The 16959-nt window shown below is 45.3% G+C and overlaps 1 protein-coding gene across 2 annotated transcripts in view; it reads right to left on the bottom strand.

Annotated features, from left to right (window-relative positions):
• agap3 (ArfGAP with GTPase domain, ankyrin repeat and PH domain 3) overlaps positions 1-16959 on the bottom strand; it is a 164539-nt gene that overhangs the window by 48212 nt on the left and 99368 nt on the right. For both annotated transcript variants that reach the window (XM_072711213.1, XM_072711212.1), the window contains exons 5-10: positions 15798-15939; positions 15186-15320; positions 14081-14208; positions 11878-12024; positions 6397-6480; positions 721-825 (exon numbers count right to left, since the gene is read on the bottom strand). In XM_072711213.1, coding sequence (XP_072567314.1) covers positions 721-825; positions 6397-6480; positions 11878-12024; positions 14081-14208; positions 15186-15320; positions 15798-15939 — 741 coding nt within the window. The remainder of the gene's footprint in view (positions 1-720; positions 826-6396; positions 6481-11877; positions 12025-14080; positions 14209-15185; positions 15321-15797; positions 15940-16959) is intronic.

Here is a 16959-nt window from a genome sequence, read left to right on the forward strand (position 1 = left end):
AGTGCCGCTGCAGGGGCAGGGTTGGGGGGGTGGCGCTGGGGGCGCTGACAGAGACTGATGTCCAGGCGCCCGGGTGCCACCACTGAGCGCCGTAATCAACACAAGCCAGCGTGGGGGCGGAGCTCTGTGGCAACTGCTTCATTAGCGCGCAACGGGGCAGGGCGCAACGGGAGGCCGAAGGCCCAGCCGCCCCCCCCCCTCCACCCCGGCCACTTGCCGGAGACGTTCTGTACCCATAGGCCTCTACGCTGCCGGAACCATCCAATAAAGCCTGAGCAACGTTCCGGAAAGACAGGTGAACTCGGACTGTCGCAGTCCGCACAGAATGCTCTGTGGCACGCCTGATATATAGAATCTGTTAAATAAGAAGGTTTATAATGCAAACATACTTCTTGTGGATGGCACCTTTTAATAATAGAATTTGAAAACTTAAAATTCCTAAAATGATCTTTAGAACAGGTGTGAAAGGATAACTTATTAGAAATGAAGGCACCTGGCCACGGAACTCCTCCTAGAGGTGCAGTGTCTCAGAAGGTGATTATAGGTTCAAATCCCAGGAGAATTTCTATTATGTCGGTGACAGAGATGTCGATACATCGTAGAAGTTAGAAACTGGACAGATGCTAATCCCTCCGCTGCAAAAGCAGGCCTGCAAACCTGTTAGTCAGAGGGACGTCCACACAGAACCTTCCGGAAAGCGAGAGAGGCCGGGACACTCACATGCAGGCTCGGGTGGTACGTCAGCAGGCCGTTGTCACACAGGGTCACATACTTCTTCTTCCACTCCTTGTTGAGCGACTTGCCGCTCCGTTTCAGCAGGATTCCCTGGGTGGGGGCAGGGGGGGGGGGGAGAGTCTTAGGCAAACTGTACCTTTACCGTCACAACCCCCCCCCCCACACACAGCAAAGAAGGAGAAGAAACACTTCCTGGACAAAGTGGACCATTCTGCGTTTTTCTGTATTGTACTAAAACCAAGTTTCTTACTAGACTGTCTCTTGGGAGATATTTGCGTGTTGATTTTATGTTGCATCCGAGGCTAATCGCAAATTTATAGCATTTCTGATTACGGACTCAAAGTCTTAGTCAGTGCTTTTGAAGCTCCTTTTCCCCGCAGCCATCTTGCACATGTTATCTCCTGCATCTGTCACTCACTGGAATCTCAGTCTAGCAACACTTCTTGGTTCTGTGACAGCTGTAAGCTTGCCGTACGTTTCACCGCGCTTGTATGTCGCTCTGGACAAATGCATCAGCTAAATGAGTGAATGTAAATGTGCAAACCAGGCCGGTCTGCGGCTAACAGCTGTGGCTTCACCTAGCGGAAGCCGAGGCGAGATTTGGTGAGGAACCAGCCGCCTTCTGCTCAGGACTGAACTTGGAGCCTGAACTTCCCATTTCCTGACTGGTTCCTAATAAGACACCGACAGCTGGCTCATGTGATACTTCCATGCATCCTCTCTGAATCCCGGACTACGGACACACAGTGAGACACACTGAAATATTTTCTGGAATCGGTCTGAATGGACTGCTTGATTTTTGCATAGATTGATTGACAGTATATAGAATGATGCTCTGTGATGTGCCCCTGCCTTCGTGAAAGCCCCATGGGTGGAAGATTGATGGATAAACTGGTTGATCAATATCCAATACAATGTCGTCAGATCTGATTACATCCAGCATTGCAACAGTTGCCTTGAAACAATATAAGCAAAATCGACGGGTGTGTGGGGGGGGGGGGGTTCAGTTTCGTGGCCCTGGGCTTGAACTCTGGCAGACCCCTGAAGGACTGGATTACAGAGCGTTATCAGAGGCTTTCAAAGGTATACTTCCCCCCACCCTCGCCCCCCACCCTCGCCCCCCACCCTCGCCCCCCAGTCCCGCCAAAGATCCGCATCATCCCCTTATCTGACCCCTCATCTGTTTAGTAATTCCACCGCAAACAATAGGGCTTCTCTCCTGGAGGTGGACAAACAGGACCGGGGATGGCGGGGGCTTAATTGGGGGATTAGGGAGATTTCTTGTGCTTTTCCAGCCTTGTTGGTGGGGGCTCTCATCCTGGAGGGGTATAATCCTTATTAACACATCAGGAGATGACCCACGGCGACCCACATCCCCGGCTCTGTGCCGACAATCATGCTAATCAGCCGCCGCTTGATCTCAGGTAGGGGTCCTCAGGTAGGGGTCCCCAATGTTGGGGGTGTGACCCGCTGGTCCCGGGGTCGAGACACGACAGCTGGAGGAGGCGAGGTGTGAGGGGCGGTAGCACGGCAAAATAAATACACCTATTTTAAACCGGTACGTTCAATTAAAACAGTAAATGCCGTAAAGACTGATTTTTATATAAACAATTAGCTATTATACAGCTCAAAACCCAGAAATCAGGGGGAGTTAATGACCTGCCTACTAGGACTCATTTGTCTAAGGTATCTGTGCATAAAACAGAGCCTGTTCTCTCAAGATGCATCTACATGAGCTGGGTGCCTCTGTATGTATTCAGGAAGCAGACAAGACAGGGGTGAATTGAAAGGAAAAAAAAAATCTAACTTTATGATTCAAGAAGACTAGTAGATCCAGTCAGACCAGGCACACATGGTCTACAGCCAGCCACAGACACACAGCTGCCGCACGCAGCCGACATCTGGCTGAACTTGCACATTCAGGTTCTCCGAGTTAATTGTTCAGCAGATCCACCGTAATTGGGATCGCCATGGAGATCACAGAACCCTTCTAGAACGTCGTCGTAACAGTAGAACCTGAATTCCGTATATTTTTTTTTTGACTCATCATCTTTACTTGCACCAGCTCAGCGATCCTCTGAATTTGCTATGAGAGGAGAAGCAATTTAAACGACGTTACTTCACAGGCACTTTTACGAATTACTTCAGTAAACTTCCCAGTTTTCTTGAGGGATGACTTCAGTATTTAAGAACAACAGCACATTAACATCAAATCTGTCTTTCCGTCATACCGGACTGGATATTAAGTGCAGGCCTCATTTACGGTGTTATGTTCCACATTCCATTACGTCGTTTTTTCTTCGCCTGTGCTGAGAACAGCCGTGGGTGAGCATAGAAACGTGCTTCAGCTAGAGCTGTGGCGGGATGACATGCAGCGGGGGGGGGGGGGGGCGCGGTTAGCGTGCGGCTCAGACATGGACAGACGGCCACAATTTCCCAGCAACTTCTTGTCCAGGAGCAGCCTTCGTAAAGCCGCGTCTTCCGTTGATTTTTATTCATTACGCTTAATCACCGAAGGAAGGGAGACCTCCAGCCCTTCTGCCACACGTCAACTTAACGGCAATAACTCAAACGGCGGCCAACCGTTTGTAACAAGAGGAAAAGAACCTCCATTCTCGCCAATCTGCAAAAACAGCTTGAACAAAGGGCGCCCCCTGGAGAGCCGTTGTGGTAATACGTTTCTCTGTCAACAGAAGTTACACAACCAGCTATCATAAGCTGTCGCATGCAGGGGCTTGATTCTAGCCAGGTTTTTTTTTTTGCCGCTATGACAATAAGGACGAGTACACAGACACAACACTGCATCCTTCGGGTCTCCTTCTCCTGCACACTCTGCAGCATGTAAGTTTGAAGGTTCCTGCTTTTATTGACTCGCCAACAGATCCATAAAAATATTTGTAATCAGGCGACTTGTATCCCTGGACACGAGCATTCTGTAAAAAATCAATACGTTAACAGACCAATACATGGGACATTAGTTAAATCACTGTTCCCATTACCAACCTGCACTGTCAATAATGTCTTATTAATTTTTGTGTCACGCACACATTCGCGTCTTTCCGGCAGTTATTAAAAATGCCTTGAAATTACGGATTTTACTTCCCCAGGTCCACAAAGACACGGCAAAAGACGACAGAAAGCTGGTTTGGCGGATGATTAAAAGTGGCCACGTCATGAAATTGGCCGGGAAGCATCTCGCAAACCACACAGGAATGCCGTATGTACGCAAAGGAAAACCTAGAAAACTGGAGTGTGGGGTGGAAAAAACTAAAAAATTACGGAACACCCTCCCACCCACCCCCCTAAAAAATATATTCATGTCAATCCATCACGCTTAGGGGTTATTTTAATACATAGACACCTTAACAGCTTTAGGCCTAACTGGACGGCCTTCCCTGCTCATTGTGGAGGGGTGGGGGCTGCATCCTGCCAGGGTTGTCTGAGTGATGGGCAGGCCCTTTGTAACCGGCAGGGGGGGGGGGGACACTGTGAAGGACAAAGACCTAGTGTCAACTGTTCTCCAGAAGCCAGGCCATTGTTTTTTTGCCCCATTTTTACACAGGGGGGGTAATTATGCTCACAGAGGCCCCCTTTGATCCTGAAAACTGTGCATTTGACAAGGCAGGTTTAGAGTAATCAGACTCATTTAAACCCCCCCGGTTCTTAATTGGATTGGACCCGTCCTCCCCACATCTCCTACTGTACCCCCTTCTGCTGACCATCAACAACTGAAAAGATATCTGGGGGGTAGCCTTTGAACTGCAGTGCGTAATTAAAGGAGGGAAAATGGGCAGTTTGAGTGTATTTTGGGTGCGGATTTCAATTAACGAGCTTTTCAGTGCCTGACCTCTGAGTCACCTCTCCTATCAACACTGTTGGTTTGTTTTTTTTTTTCTTCTTTCTAAATCCGGCTACTAATGGGTGGGGGCCTGTTTTCTCTTGCGATTGCAGGGGCCGTGTCGCATGTTTAATCCTCCGGATAGGCCTGAACTGAAAAGAAGGGGCGCTTTGCATTTAAACACAAGGGGTGTGGGGGGGGGGGTGGTTCACTTTCACGCCGAACTGACAGTGACCCTGTAAACCCAGATAGGCTCAGCGGGAGGGGCAGGGGTCTGCAACATCCAACAGGGCAAAAGTGCCAGCGAAAAAGAAATTAAATTAACTGAATTAAATTTACAATGCGACCGGTTCTACCTGTCTAATGTATTCTACTAAAAATTTTTTTTGATATACTTTGCCATTGTAATATTGAGTTAGATTAGCGACTGAAGTGGACAGTGATGGACCCCCTCCTACGCCGTGAACCAGCTGATGAGCGTTTGCCGTGTCTGCTCCAAACCAGCCGAAGAGCCATTCTTGCGACAACGAAAGGCAACCGTGTATCGGCGTCAGTATCCGTCATGTCGGCGCAACACACAAAAACAGCTTTTTCAAAGTTTATTTTATTTGAAAGCCACAGGTGTTTTCGAGGATGTGTTTCCAACACATTCAAGCGTTACCTGGTCTGGTGCCAGGCTATCCGCCGGAACATTGACAGAATCAATTAAACTTATAAGACAAACTAGCATGTGGCTTTACAATGGTCACAATTTCAAAGGTATTCTTTAATAATTAAAACCCCAATCCATGTCAATTTTTCAGAAAATAAACAGATAAATTCCAAAGGACCTATTTTATTAAATTTTTTTTCACTATAATAGAAAGTAAATATGATGTGGAAGAACTGATATATTATATATATATATATATATATATATATATATATATTTAAGTACATTTTCTGAGTTAATCATTGTATTGTGTTCATTGCTGCTTTTCAGTAACCCATGAATCCTCATCACAGTAAATCAGGCAGCATGACGACAGGTGTGGGAATACATTGTGCAATATCGCCATCTACTGGGAAAGAAAAGGCCTAATTCATCAGTAATACAGACGTTTGCTTAAAGCAGATTGGAGGGGAGACTGGAGAAGTGGGAGGAGGCTGGGATCGATGATTACTCACTTAACAGTCATGCATGTGTCTGACTGTCTGAGGCATTAATAATAATCCCATACCACAGCAGTTTAAGGGAATGAAGGTCACTTTAACGACTCGCATTCTCTCTATACCGGTGAAAAATTATAACTGAAATCAAATTAAGTTTGGCACTTAGTGTTATAAAACAATTGCATAAATATAAACTATAAATTAAAACAACTACTAAACAACTACAATATGAAAAACAAAATCAGATATATTACACAAACCTAGTAATGCACAGTCAATTTGTACTGCACATTTTGCACCGTTATACTCTACACATATATTTTGCATTTGTGGTTATTGTACAGAGTTGAGTTTGCGCACCTTTTTTTGCACTTTGTATTAACTCCTAGTAACACGGTAAGACATTTTTTTTAATTGATATATTTTTCCTCATTATTTTCTGTCTTTGCTGCTGTAATACTAATATCATATTCACCATTACCAATAATTTATTATTGTCATAATAATGAATAGTATTATATAGTAATAATACTACTATACTACTACTAATAATAATACTCTGCACAAATGCATTGTAAATTACAGTCCAGGCCACACTTACCTGCTGCACAGAGTGATGGCAAACATTCAAAGGCAAAGGGCTTAAGGTGGCTGTAAGTCATGTGACTCACCTGCTTTATTGGTATCGCCCTCCCACTGCCTATGCTGTCAGTTTTACAGTCAACGCTCTTTGCCTGCTCGCTGGCTTTCCGCGACTGCAAGGAAACAAGAGAGTCCATCAGTCACCAGAACAAACTACAGGGGGCGCTCAATGGGGTTTGGGGTGGGGCGGGGAGGGGGGGGGGGCACGTGGTGTGTGTGTGCTGTGTGTTTGTGTGTATGTGTACATTGGTTTGGAGTAAGAGGGACTGTAGGGTGTTGGAAGGGAAAAGAAAATAAATAAATAACAAGGGACATTGCAAAACAACAACATAAAACAAGAAAGCGAAAGATGAACTAACAAGCAAAACGGCAAAACAACCAACATTACACTGACGTGCAGTCAAAAAAAACATTATTAAATTATTACAAGAAACGAACACTGAACACATACGACAAAAACTACCCCAAAGAGTCATGACTCAGACCTCAGGCCACTGCGGCCCACACCCCCCCCCCCCTTCACGAGTGGGACAGTCCACCACAGAGGCACACCAAGGGTACTTCGCACAGCCCCTTTGCATAGATACACGGACAAGTCCACACCGAAGTTCAGAGGGGAGTAAGAGAGGTGTCAGTTAATCAAAAGGAAATCAAGCGTTAGAGACACTGCGCACAAGTTTCACAACTGCATTCCTCATTTGGCCATTAAAATACCTTTGCAACCACAGGTTAACAGAAGAATTTCCAATGGAAACAATTTCACGATAAAAAGAAAACAAACAAACGAAAAAGAATACCAGCATCAAAACACTGGAAACATTAAATGAGATACGTTACAAAAAAACAAAAAACAAAAAAAACATTTGACTTGTCGTTCATCCTCAGACGGTACCTGTAAGAGCTGGAGGGGAAACAAGAGTCGAGCAAAATATGAGTCGTCTGTCGTGCTTCAGGCTGCTGATTATAGACAAAAAAAAAGGGGAAGAAGGTCTTTGGTTCTCACTGGCAGGCGACACGCACACACGAACGTGCACACACACTCCGTTCAGGAGGACAGTGATGGTCTCATTCGTACCATGATGAGGAGATGCCCACTCTTGATGGGGAGGTAGACAGGAGTTAAAGTGAGCCCACTCTGGTATGTAATTTTTAACAGTTTATTTCTTTTTTTTATTTTCGTTTTTTTATACAGACACCATACAAATCAAGTCACAGGTTCACTTCCAAATATTCAACAAATTTAGTCAAACATTGCAGTTCCCCACAAAATATAAGATGGACAATAAAGGCTTTATATTTATATATTTTTATATATTTATATTTACTGTATATAATATATTTTCTATAGAATACGATTGTAAATAAAATACAATACAAGATGTACAGCAGTCTATGAATTGGCAATCATTAAAAGTGCTTTTGTAACAGTTTATAATCCTCAAATCAAATTGAAATGCAAAATAAATAAAATAAATAAATATAAAATGGTTTAAAAAACATAGAAACTACATTCATACAAGTCAGTGCAATCAATAACAAACACTTTCCTTCAGCACATACACGACTACCCATAATTCCCGTTCCCTAACCCTACTTGTTATGAAGGCCTTCATAACGGAGTCCTAAGGCTGGTACCACAAATAAACCCATTTGTTTTTCCTCAGACTAAAAAAAAAAATTTTTTTTAAACTCAAATGGAAAATAAATAATTGGTAAAAATAAAATGAAATTAACCAAACGAAAGAAATGAAGAGATTTGATGAACTGATAGCAACCTTCAGTCCAAGAGTCCGTGTTTATGACAAAGAGACAGTGTGATGAGTGAACTACTGTCCGTTCTGGGGGGGGCAACGTCCGAGGGTGGTGGTTTATTTTTTTTGGGGGGGGGGGGGGGGGGGATAGAGATAGGCTGAGGGTAGGGTGGGGGTAGAGGGAGGAAGAGGTACAGTAGCATATTGAGCACAGGCTGTCTCAGCTCCCCCCCACACCTTAAAGGAGCTGGACCTCAACTCAACCTTCTACGGGAAAGACAGGGAGGTTCTCAAAGTCCCCTACGGTTATTTCTGCTCTCTGCCGCTCCCGTGCAATGCGGGGCTTCGCCTGGGGCCACACGAGCTGCACCCCCCCCCCCCCACCTCGGCCACTACAGACCCCCAAGAAGAGAGGTTGGGCAGAGGAGTTTTTTTTTTTGGTTTTTTTTAGATTTTTTTTGTTTTTTTAAACCACCATGCTCTTCTAATTCGGAAGGAGTTGGAAAGCCCTTTTTGTTGAAGAAAGGTTGGAAACAGTAGCACAAATCTGCAAATATTGAAAAAAACATTTGGCAAACGTTAAACCAGTTATTTTGCACTTCTTCAGTGGACATATATAAAAAAAAACAGAAGGATGGAGAGAGGAGAAAGAAAAGGGGGAGAATGTGAAGATAGTGGATGAGGCTGGGATGACGATGGTCAGGTGAAGGGGACAAAATTGGTCAAAGTTTTAAACGCCCATGTCCCCTACAATGTCCGTTCACACCTATCATACCTAAAGTAAATCTCCACAGACAGGTAAATAAATACATTGAAGTAAACAAACAACTTCATACGACAATCTCCCTCACAGAATATTAAACCAGCTCACCAGTTCTAGTGGTTAAAAAAGTAACCGTGGAAGCTCTTGGAAGAATTAATTTTTTTATACTATGCTGACATCTAGTGACGCTTTTGTGGTACTACAGCCGTCGGCGGAGACAAGAGTTGATGTTTATGGCCAATGACAAAGTGGGTGGCAGAGGGGGGAGGTGAAAATACAGAGTGACTGACCGACCAACTCCTGCAGATGTAGCATCCCCTACTTGAATAGAGAGCATGACATCCACTTAATTTCTATATTTCAACGGGACAGTGGCATTGTGGGGACTGAAGAGGAAATCGACTCACAGGACGCTATGTGCTGTTGAGCTGTTCATGAACATCTCCATTTTAGAGACGGAAGAACTTAAATGGTGTCCACATATGGCTTTTTTTTTTTTAAAGCAACACCTTACCAAGTTTTAGTGTTTAGCAATTACCATAGATATTGTTATATATTCAGACCAATTTATTGCGCAACGTAACTTTTAGCAGCGGATTCTCTGCGCAGATTAAGCCTCTAGGTGAACTCGTAATAGCTAGTCGCATGCAGCAGTGAAATATGTAGGAGCAGGAGGATCTGGAGACATTAAGCGCACGGTACCTCTCACCGCTGGGAGCATTGCCGACGGCGCTCGTTGTAATTGGTGACTTCCTTTCCGCTCTGAGTTATGATTGGATGGCGGAGCGTTGCTGATTGCGTCGCCGAGTACGCTAGTCTCAGTGTTCCATGCTCTAGGCGCCATTTGACCGTTACCACCGAACGCACAAGCCGATGGCTATTTTTTTCCCCCCACCTGTGATTCTCTCACAAAGCATAATTTAAATAGTTATAAAGGCTACTAAATTTTTTGGCTCCTTTGTCCCTTCCAAGAATTGTGCTCGTCTAAAACATATGGTTAATTAAGGGAAAGAAAAATTTCCAGTGAAAACAACAAACAATAAATAAGTAATAAAAAATACAAACAAATCTACGCTCCTCACTTACACTGGGCTGCCAGTTATTTTTTTTCCCTTTAGCTGTGCTAAAAAAAAAAAATAATAAAAAAAGCATGATAAGGTTTCCTGGACACTTGTGTCTGCGATCAAAGGATCCATACAAGATTTTGTGGGGCTGTTGTCATCTACACAGACCAAGTGTAATGAAGCAAACAGCAATTAAAAACAAAAGAACTCACGCTTTCGCAAGAACCTAGGAAACCAGACCATATCCAAACAGATGTGGGCTCTGCAGCTGTATATCGTAGCTTTCATACTTCAAAAAAATATAAATAAAACAAACAAACAAAATAATTACAATAAAAAATCTTCAGTCGTGTTTTTCCATCAGGTCAAACCTAAGTATGGACTGAAAAGACTTAAAGAAAGGCTTCCCCATGATGAAACACTAAACTCAACAAGCAGGAGTACAGGACCTAACTGAGGTGTCAAGACAGCGTTCTGTGGTTAGATACCGACAAGACATGGAAACAGAGAGCAGAGCGAACCCGGCTCCGTGGGGCCCGCACAAAACAGAACAAAAGGGGCGGGGACCAGCAGACTCCAACAGACAACACCTGACTTTGGGGCTGTCGTCTTTCAAAGGAGTATCTACACGTCAGCAACGCTGGTTCCAGCAGTTCTCCGAAGGTGAAGCGTTTCATCCAAAAGGGGAACAAAGTTTTGTCACTGATAAAAGGACGTAGGGAAAAGTCCTACAATGTGTGCTTGGAAAACAGCTATTTTTGTTTGTTTTTCGTTTCCTTTTTTTGTTTTTTTTTTTTTAAGTTCGTTTTCTTTTTCTTTTTCAAACTGGCACATCCTGCTCCTCGTTTCATCGTTTAAGGAAATTCCACTCGCATACCCCACCCCCCCCCGCCCCGTCTCCACCCGTCCGCCCGCCTCCTCCCCCCCACCCGTCCGCCCCAAAGCCCCAGCCCGTCCCGGCACTCTTCAGAAGGTCATGAGCTGAAACTCCCGCTCAGCCTGCCACTCGGGCAGCCACACGGGGTACGTGGCATGCTTCGGCGCCTCCATCACGCGCAGCGGTCGCGGCTCGTGTCTCTGGTGGACAGGGTTACTCACTACCTAGCAGGGGGAGGGAAAAACAGGGGAACTAGCACAGAGCCTCCACGGGGGCCACGCACCCGGGGGGCAGCTCTGGGGGAAGCTGGGGTGAAGCTGGGGAGGCAGGTGGTGGGGAGGGGGGGGGGAGGGAGAGGAGGAGGAGGATAAGGAGGAAGAGGCACAGGGGCGGGGACGCTGGTGGGAGAGGCACATGCATATTTGGCTGCCACTGGCAGAGCGAGAGCATAGTCGGGGTGCAGACTGGAGGGGAGCAGATAGGGTGGGGGCGGCAGGGGGTGTCGCTGCGGGGTACTTGCCCCCCCTTCACTTCCCCTCAAGGGAAGCCACTGGGAAGCAAGGCAAAGACCTGCCAAGAACAGCCGGTGGGGAGGGGAGGTCAGGGCAGAGACACTGGGGCAAGAGGACAGGGCCAATGAGAGATGATCAAGCCACGTGCAAATCGCTAAGAACTCACAAATAAGGGGAGGCGTCACCGACAGCGTACGAGAAACGCAAGAGGTCTTTGTTCCCCCCCTGCGGTTAGTTTTGGTTTTTTCGTTTAGAAAAAAAGTACAGAAAAAAAGAAGCGCTTGTTACGGGTTTCAGGCTAAACCAGGCCCCCACAAGCGTACAGTGTCAGAGCCACTTTTAGTCGTTTTAGCAATTTTTTTCGATTAGCTTTTCGGCAAAGACGAGCCGAATGTTCATTTCTGTTGCAGGAGAAGAAGGCCTTGGCTTGGTGTGGGGCTCTCTGGCTCCCTCTGGTGGAGGAGGACTGCGTGCATGCCATTCCTCCGGAGGCCTCTAGTAGTGTGAGTGGGTGCTGCCCTGCATCAGCTGGCGCATACTTACTGTGAAGATGTTGGAGCGGCGTTTGGACTGCTTGCGGATGGGCGTGGGCGTGTTGGATGCGGCCACTGTCTCGATGCGTTGGCTGATGCTAGGGGTGGAGGGGACGGAGGAGGAGTAGTCGTTGAATGCACCCCCGCCATTTGCTGCCTGTGAGGGGGGGGGGGGGGTTGGTTGGTGTTGAATGAGACAGAGAGAAAGAGAGCAGGCAAACATAACAGTCAGATGAAAAGGAGGGATAAGCACACAGGCCTGTGCCCCACCCCAGCACCAACACCTCCCCCCACCCACTGTACTTCAAAACGTCCAGATCAGTTGGCAGGAAATGGCAGCCATTTCTCATTCGTGTGCCAGCACCCTCTAGTGGAAGCCTGCGGTTATGACGCCATTAATTGACAGCGAGTGATCTTAAGTTCACCATATGGGCCGCAATCTGCCCGCATACATTATTGCTGAATAAAGAGCTCTACATACAAGAGAACCAGAATGAGGGGCTTAGCCTCACTCACAGCCAAAATTGGAAGTTAACTATGTAATTTGAATTCCCCGCACAAGTCATCAATTAATTGACATCTACATTCTCAGGAAAAATGCATTGTAATGTACAGCTCACACTGACTACAAGATACTTTTTTAAAGGGTTTGAATTATATGATTGGCTGGATTGGTTCCAGGCTAACGAATGCACGCACACACATCACATCTATGTTCTATATCTATGAACGCATTATTGAACATCTTATTATTGATTTTAACAGCGACTAATTTAGCTGTAATAAGAGCATTGGTGTTTTTTATGCTAAACTTAAAAATCAATTATACAGATTATTTAGTATCAGCAAAGATCTGGGCAGCACAGTCAACAGTGAGCATGCAGTATGCATTTTAATGGTAAGCTGATTATAAGCAAAGACATGCAGCTGTGTTGAAGCACCTGAACCAGAAAACATGAGCAAGAAAAATCTACCACTTCTGGAAACAAAACACAGCTGGTAGCAGGGTAACAAATGAAGATGTAGCAAAATATTTTGTAGAGTTCCATACGAAATATTTCTACACGCAATAATGACAACATACTGACAATGCTAGCTATTCATGAGGGGGGGGGGCGGTATGTGGTAGTGATGGCAAATAAAACTCCATGAACCATTTGCTGTATTTTCAGACACCACTAGATGGTGCTCTCTATTCAAAAAAAGGGCTCAGTGCATAAGCAATTTGCAAAGCAAACCAAGAGCATCATATAGTGGGGTCAGAAAATGGTTCTTGAAGCTTTATTTGACCATAACTAGCATGTGGCTCTGTGACCTCTTAGTGGTTCCGTATATTCCACCTATGTCTTTATTATTATTGATTTCTACCCAAAAATCATATTTTATCACAAGAACCGAATAGTTCTTTAATAAGATATGTGACCGGGCAGAGGTAAATATTAAACATATTTAGTGTTTAAATTGTGAGACAAAGCAGACAAGTAGTTTTCCAAAAGAAGGTCACGTTTTTATTGTTTTAAAAACCCGAGAAGACTTAAAACTTGCAGTTATAAACCGTATCCCATCCTGCTTTTGCGTAAGCTTTCTTCAGACCTATAAGATGACATCTGCCCTCTGCTGGCCTGGAGGAATATCACTGCAGTACGCATGCGCCGACCGCAACCGTCGGCAACTGTCCGCATCCACAATATAAACACTAGGTGCCACGTGGAGGACCGTATCCAGACCGGAAGTTCATGAAAGGGCACATGGAAAGCATGAAGCATGAACTAGGCTTAAGGCAGTCAAAAGAATATGATGTTTACATTGACTTTTTGTCTGCTGAAGTGTGTAAGCGTAGCCATTTCAAAACCTCTCCTAAAGTCACCCCAGTATTTGCAGCCACCATCCAATACAATCCAATAATATTTTGTGACTCGACCACTAACACACCTCACATGGCTTATCAATACCTCACTGAGTTATTTAACCAGTTCATTTGATAATTGAGCTGGTGCTGAAATTTCACAAACAGAATGACTGAGGTGCCCCTGAGGAGAGGTTCTGTGAACCAAATCTTTAAGCTTCTAGCCGTCCAACAAGATATCAGAAACGTTTTGGAAAACACAAGAAATTCTAATACTTAATTCCAAGGTTAAAATGTGCTTTTTTACTGAACAAACAAACTTACTACCCAGATAAACAGCTTTAAATAATATTTAAAGGGCCCTCACCTGATTAATGTGCACAGCTGGGATGGAGGCCGCAGGGACGGACGAATGACTTGGGGAGTTGGGCAGCGACTTGCAGGGTCCGATCGATAGCTGCTGTTTTTTCCTCAGGGCCACAACCTTCTGGGCCACTGGAGACGGGGGGGAGGACAGAGAGAGGCGCCCGCAGGCGTTTACGCCACGGGGATCGACGCCGGGATGCACCAAAGCATCACGTGATAAACGTGCCGCCCAGCATTTAGACCGTCAGCTGACCGTGATTTCGCCATTACATAATACATGTGTGGGTATTTTTTTTTTTTTTTTTTTAATATACTGCCTTATAAAATTATAAAATTTTCTGGGAGTCAGAAATGCAAAAGAGATTTGATCTGAATGTTAATATTAGTGGCTGGAAGATAAGGCTTCAAAGCACAAGATTTGGGAAAGTCTGGACCAATAGGAGTCAGGTTTTAATCCCTGAGGTTGGGATCGCTTATTCTGGAGGTGCAACGCAAATCTCCCTCCAGCAGCTAAGGTCCGAGTAACACAGCGGGCAGTGCATCACCGTGCCACCCGTGTCTGTAGATGGGGGAACGCAGGTGACGTTAATTTAATCAGCAGAGGAGGCCTCCATGTCCCCCCATATCATTTTGTATGCAGACAGGGGCAGGAGCTCAGGCTCTCCGGTTGACGTGGAGACAATCTCCATGACGGCAGCAGCTGTTTAAGATTCCACTCCCTCCTCCTGTCCGTCCAATCAAACACGTTTGAACGCCTTCATTATTTCTAGCAGGGTTTCAGAAGGCAATTAAAAAGGAGGGGAGGAAATGCACAGGCATGGATCTTGATAGTAAATGAGTCGGTATAATGAAGACAATGTGATCTTAACTCAAGCAAGCAGAAAAAGGTACCTTTACGTTTTTTTTTTTTTTTTTATTTAATAAAAACTGGCAATGCAGTGTTTAAAGAATCCTGGGCACCAGCAGCGCCTGGAGATTACAAATCTCAATCACTGATATCAATCAAGGGAAAAGCAGCGACTGCGATGTTTCACTGAGGCAGGAAAAGGGCACCATGGAAGCAGGTCCGAGACCTGGGTGACCGAGCCAGTAGGGGGCGCCCTCACCGTCCTGAAAGACTCTTTCCACATTGAGGCCGTAGGTCGAGCAGGTCTCGTAATACGTGGAGCGCTTCAGGTCGTTGGAGAGCTTCCGGGCCCGCGAGTCATCAATGACCCTGGGGTTTGTAGCGCTGATGGCATCTTGAGGGAGGGGTCGAAGAGCACATGGTTAGTTCAGACCCCCCTCAGCCACGAGGGGGGGCAGGGTGGCCTTGCTACGTCCCAGCAACTCATTCAGAAGTGATTTGAATTCAAATAATAATAAAAAAAAATGTAAAATACATCTCGACTCCAAATTCTGTCTCAATGCAAAGAACATTAATGCAATGCAAAGAGCACTAGGTTAGCACAGAACGGGGTACTCTGGACAGCCCCCCCGGTCAATTCTGCCAACTCGGGGGGGGGGGGGGGGGGGGGCTGGGGGGTTATTATGCGATCTGTATTAGTCTGGCAACTACCTGCCATAGGCATTACATGCAAAATTCAGGAGATGAGCTCATTCTGTTGGATCAGGCTGAGAGCTTGATTGGATTTTTAATTATTTAAAAAAAAAAAAAAACAGCAATTAAAGAGGGGGTACTGTGGAATTTTTGGGTGTGGGGGGGCGTGATCTCTCACCTTGTGTGCCCACCAGGACCATAGGCACGTCAGCTGTGTTCCTGTAGCTGGACAGCCGCAGGAAGTAGTTGTAAACCGTCTGAAAGCTGATCTCATCCTCCAGGCTGAAGACGAAGACCACAGCGTCCACCCAGGCTGCAAACTGAAGGAAAAAGAGGGATGTGGCAAAGTTACTGTCAGGAGGAAAGGAATCCGACAATAACAGAAATCATTCACCTTACGTGGATGAAACCTGCGCGCAAAAAACTGGCTGCATGTGATTATACACAGCGTTCCTTACCTCGGAAGTCGGAAATGGGAGCTGGGAAAGATGTCACACCCAAATTAACTGCATTTTATTTTTTTCATTAAGCAGGTTAGCTACTAGCAATAACAGATCTGTCCAGGTTCATCGTTAGCCATTATAACAGTATTAGTTGATGACAACGTATTATGGGGTATTTTGCACATACAAACACCATAGCAACATGTCCACAAATTCAAATTGGACAGTACTGTGTGTACGACCGATTTAATGAGAGACAAAATAGACATAAGTATGTAAATTAAAATTGCTGCATATTTTTACTGTTGATGCATGGAGCGGCCATATTGAATTCTCAGGTCAGGGTTGTGTAGATTCCTCTGACTTGCAACTAGAAAATTCCAGCTTCCCAGTTCAAATGGACCAGACAAAGGTTCTGGTAATGGAATTTGCTCAATTTCCTTAAAGAAACTGTTGCTGTATTTTTAAGGGCAAATCATATCTGGGAGACATTTCAAAAAGCAGACAGCAGATGGCAGCAGAACAACTACAAAAGGGCCTGTTGGAATCTTTTATGTAAAAAAAAAATAAAAAATACTGTCATCCATCTCTAGCTACATTGTAAAGTAAGCCAGTCAAGAATGATGAATGGTACGAACAGAAGTCTGTAATCCTATCGGAGGGATTTGTTACATAAATGGTTTTAACAGATCAAGCGACACTTGTAGAACAGACTGGAACGACGAACTTGGTATTGGGGGGGGGGAAACCTACACCAGACATTTTCAAACACTGCAACACAAACAACACCTCCCCCTCACACAGTCACCTGCCCGCCCTTTGCATGCTCAACACCAACTGCCCCACCCCACCCCATCCCACCAGCCAGTGCAATAACAACAGGGTCCTATCTGACAG

The sequence above is a fragment of the Paramormyrops kingsleyae genome, chromosome 4 (assembly GCF_048594095.1).
Source record: "Paramormyrops kingsleyae isolate MSU_618 chromosome 4, PKINGS_0.4, whole genome shotgun sequence".
Lineage (NCBI taxonomy): Eukaryota > Metazoa > Chordata > Actinopteri > Osteoglossiformes > Mormyridae > Paramormyrops > Paramormyrops kingsleyae.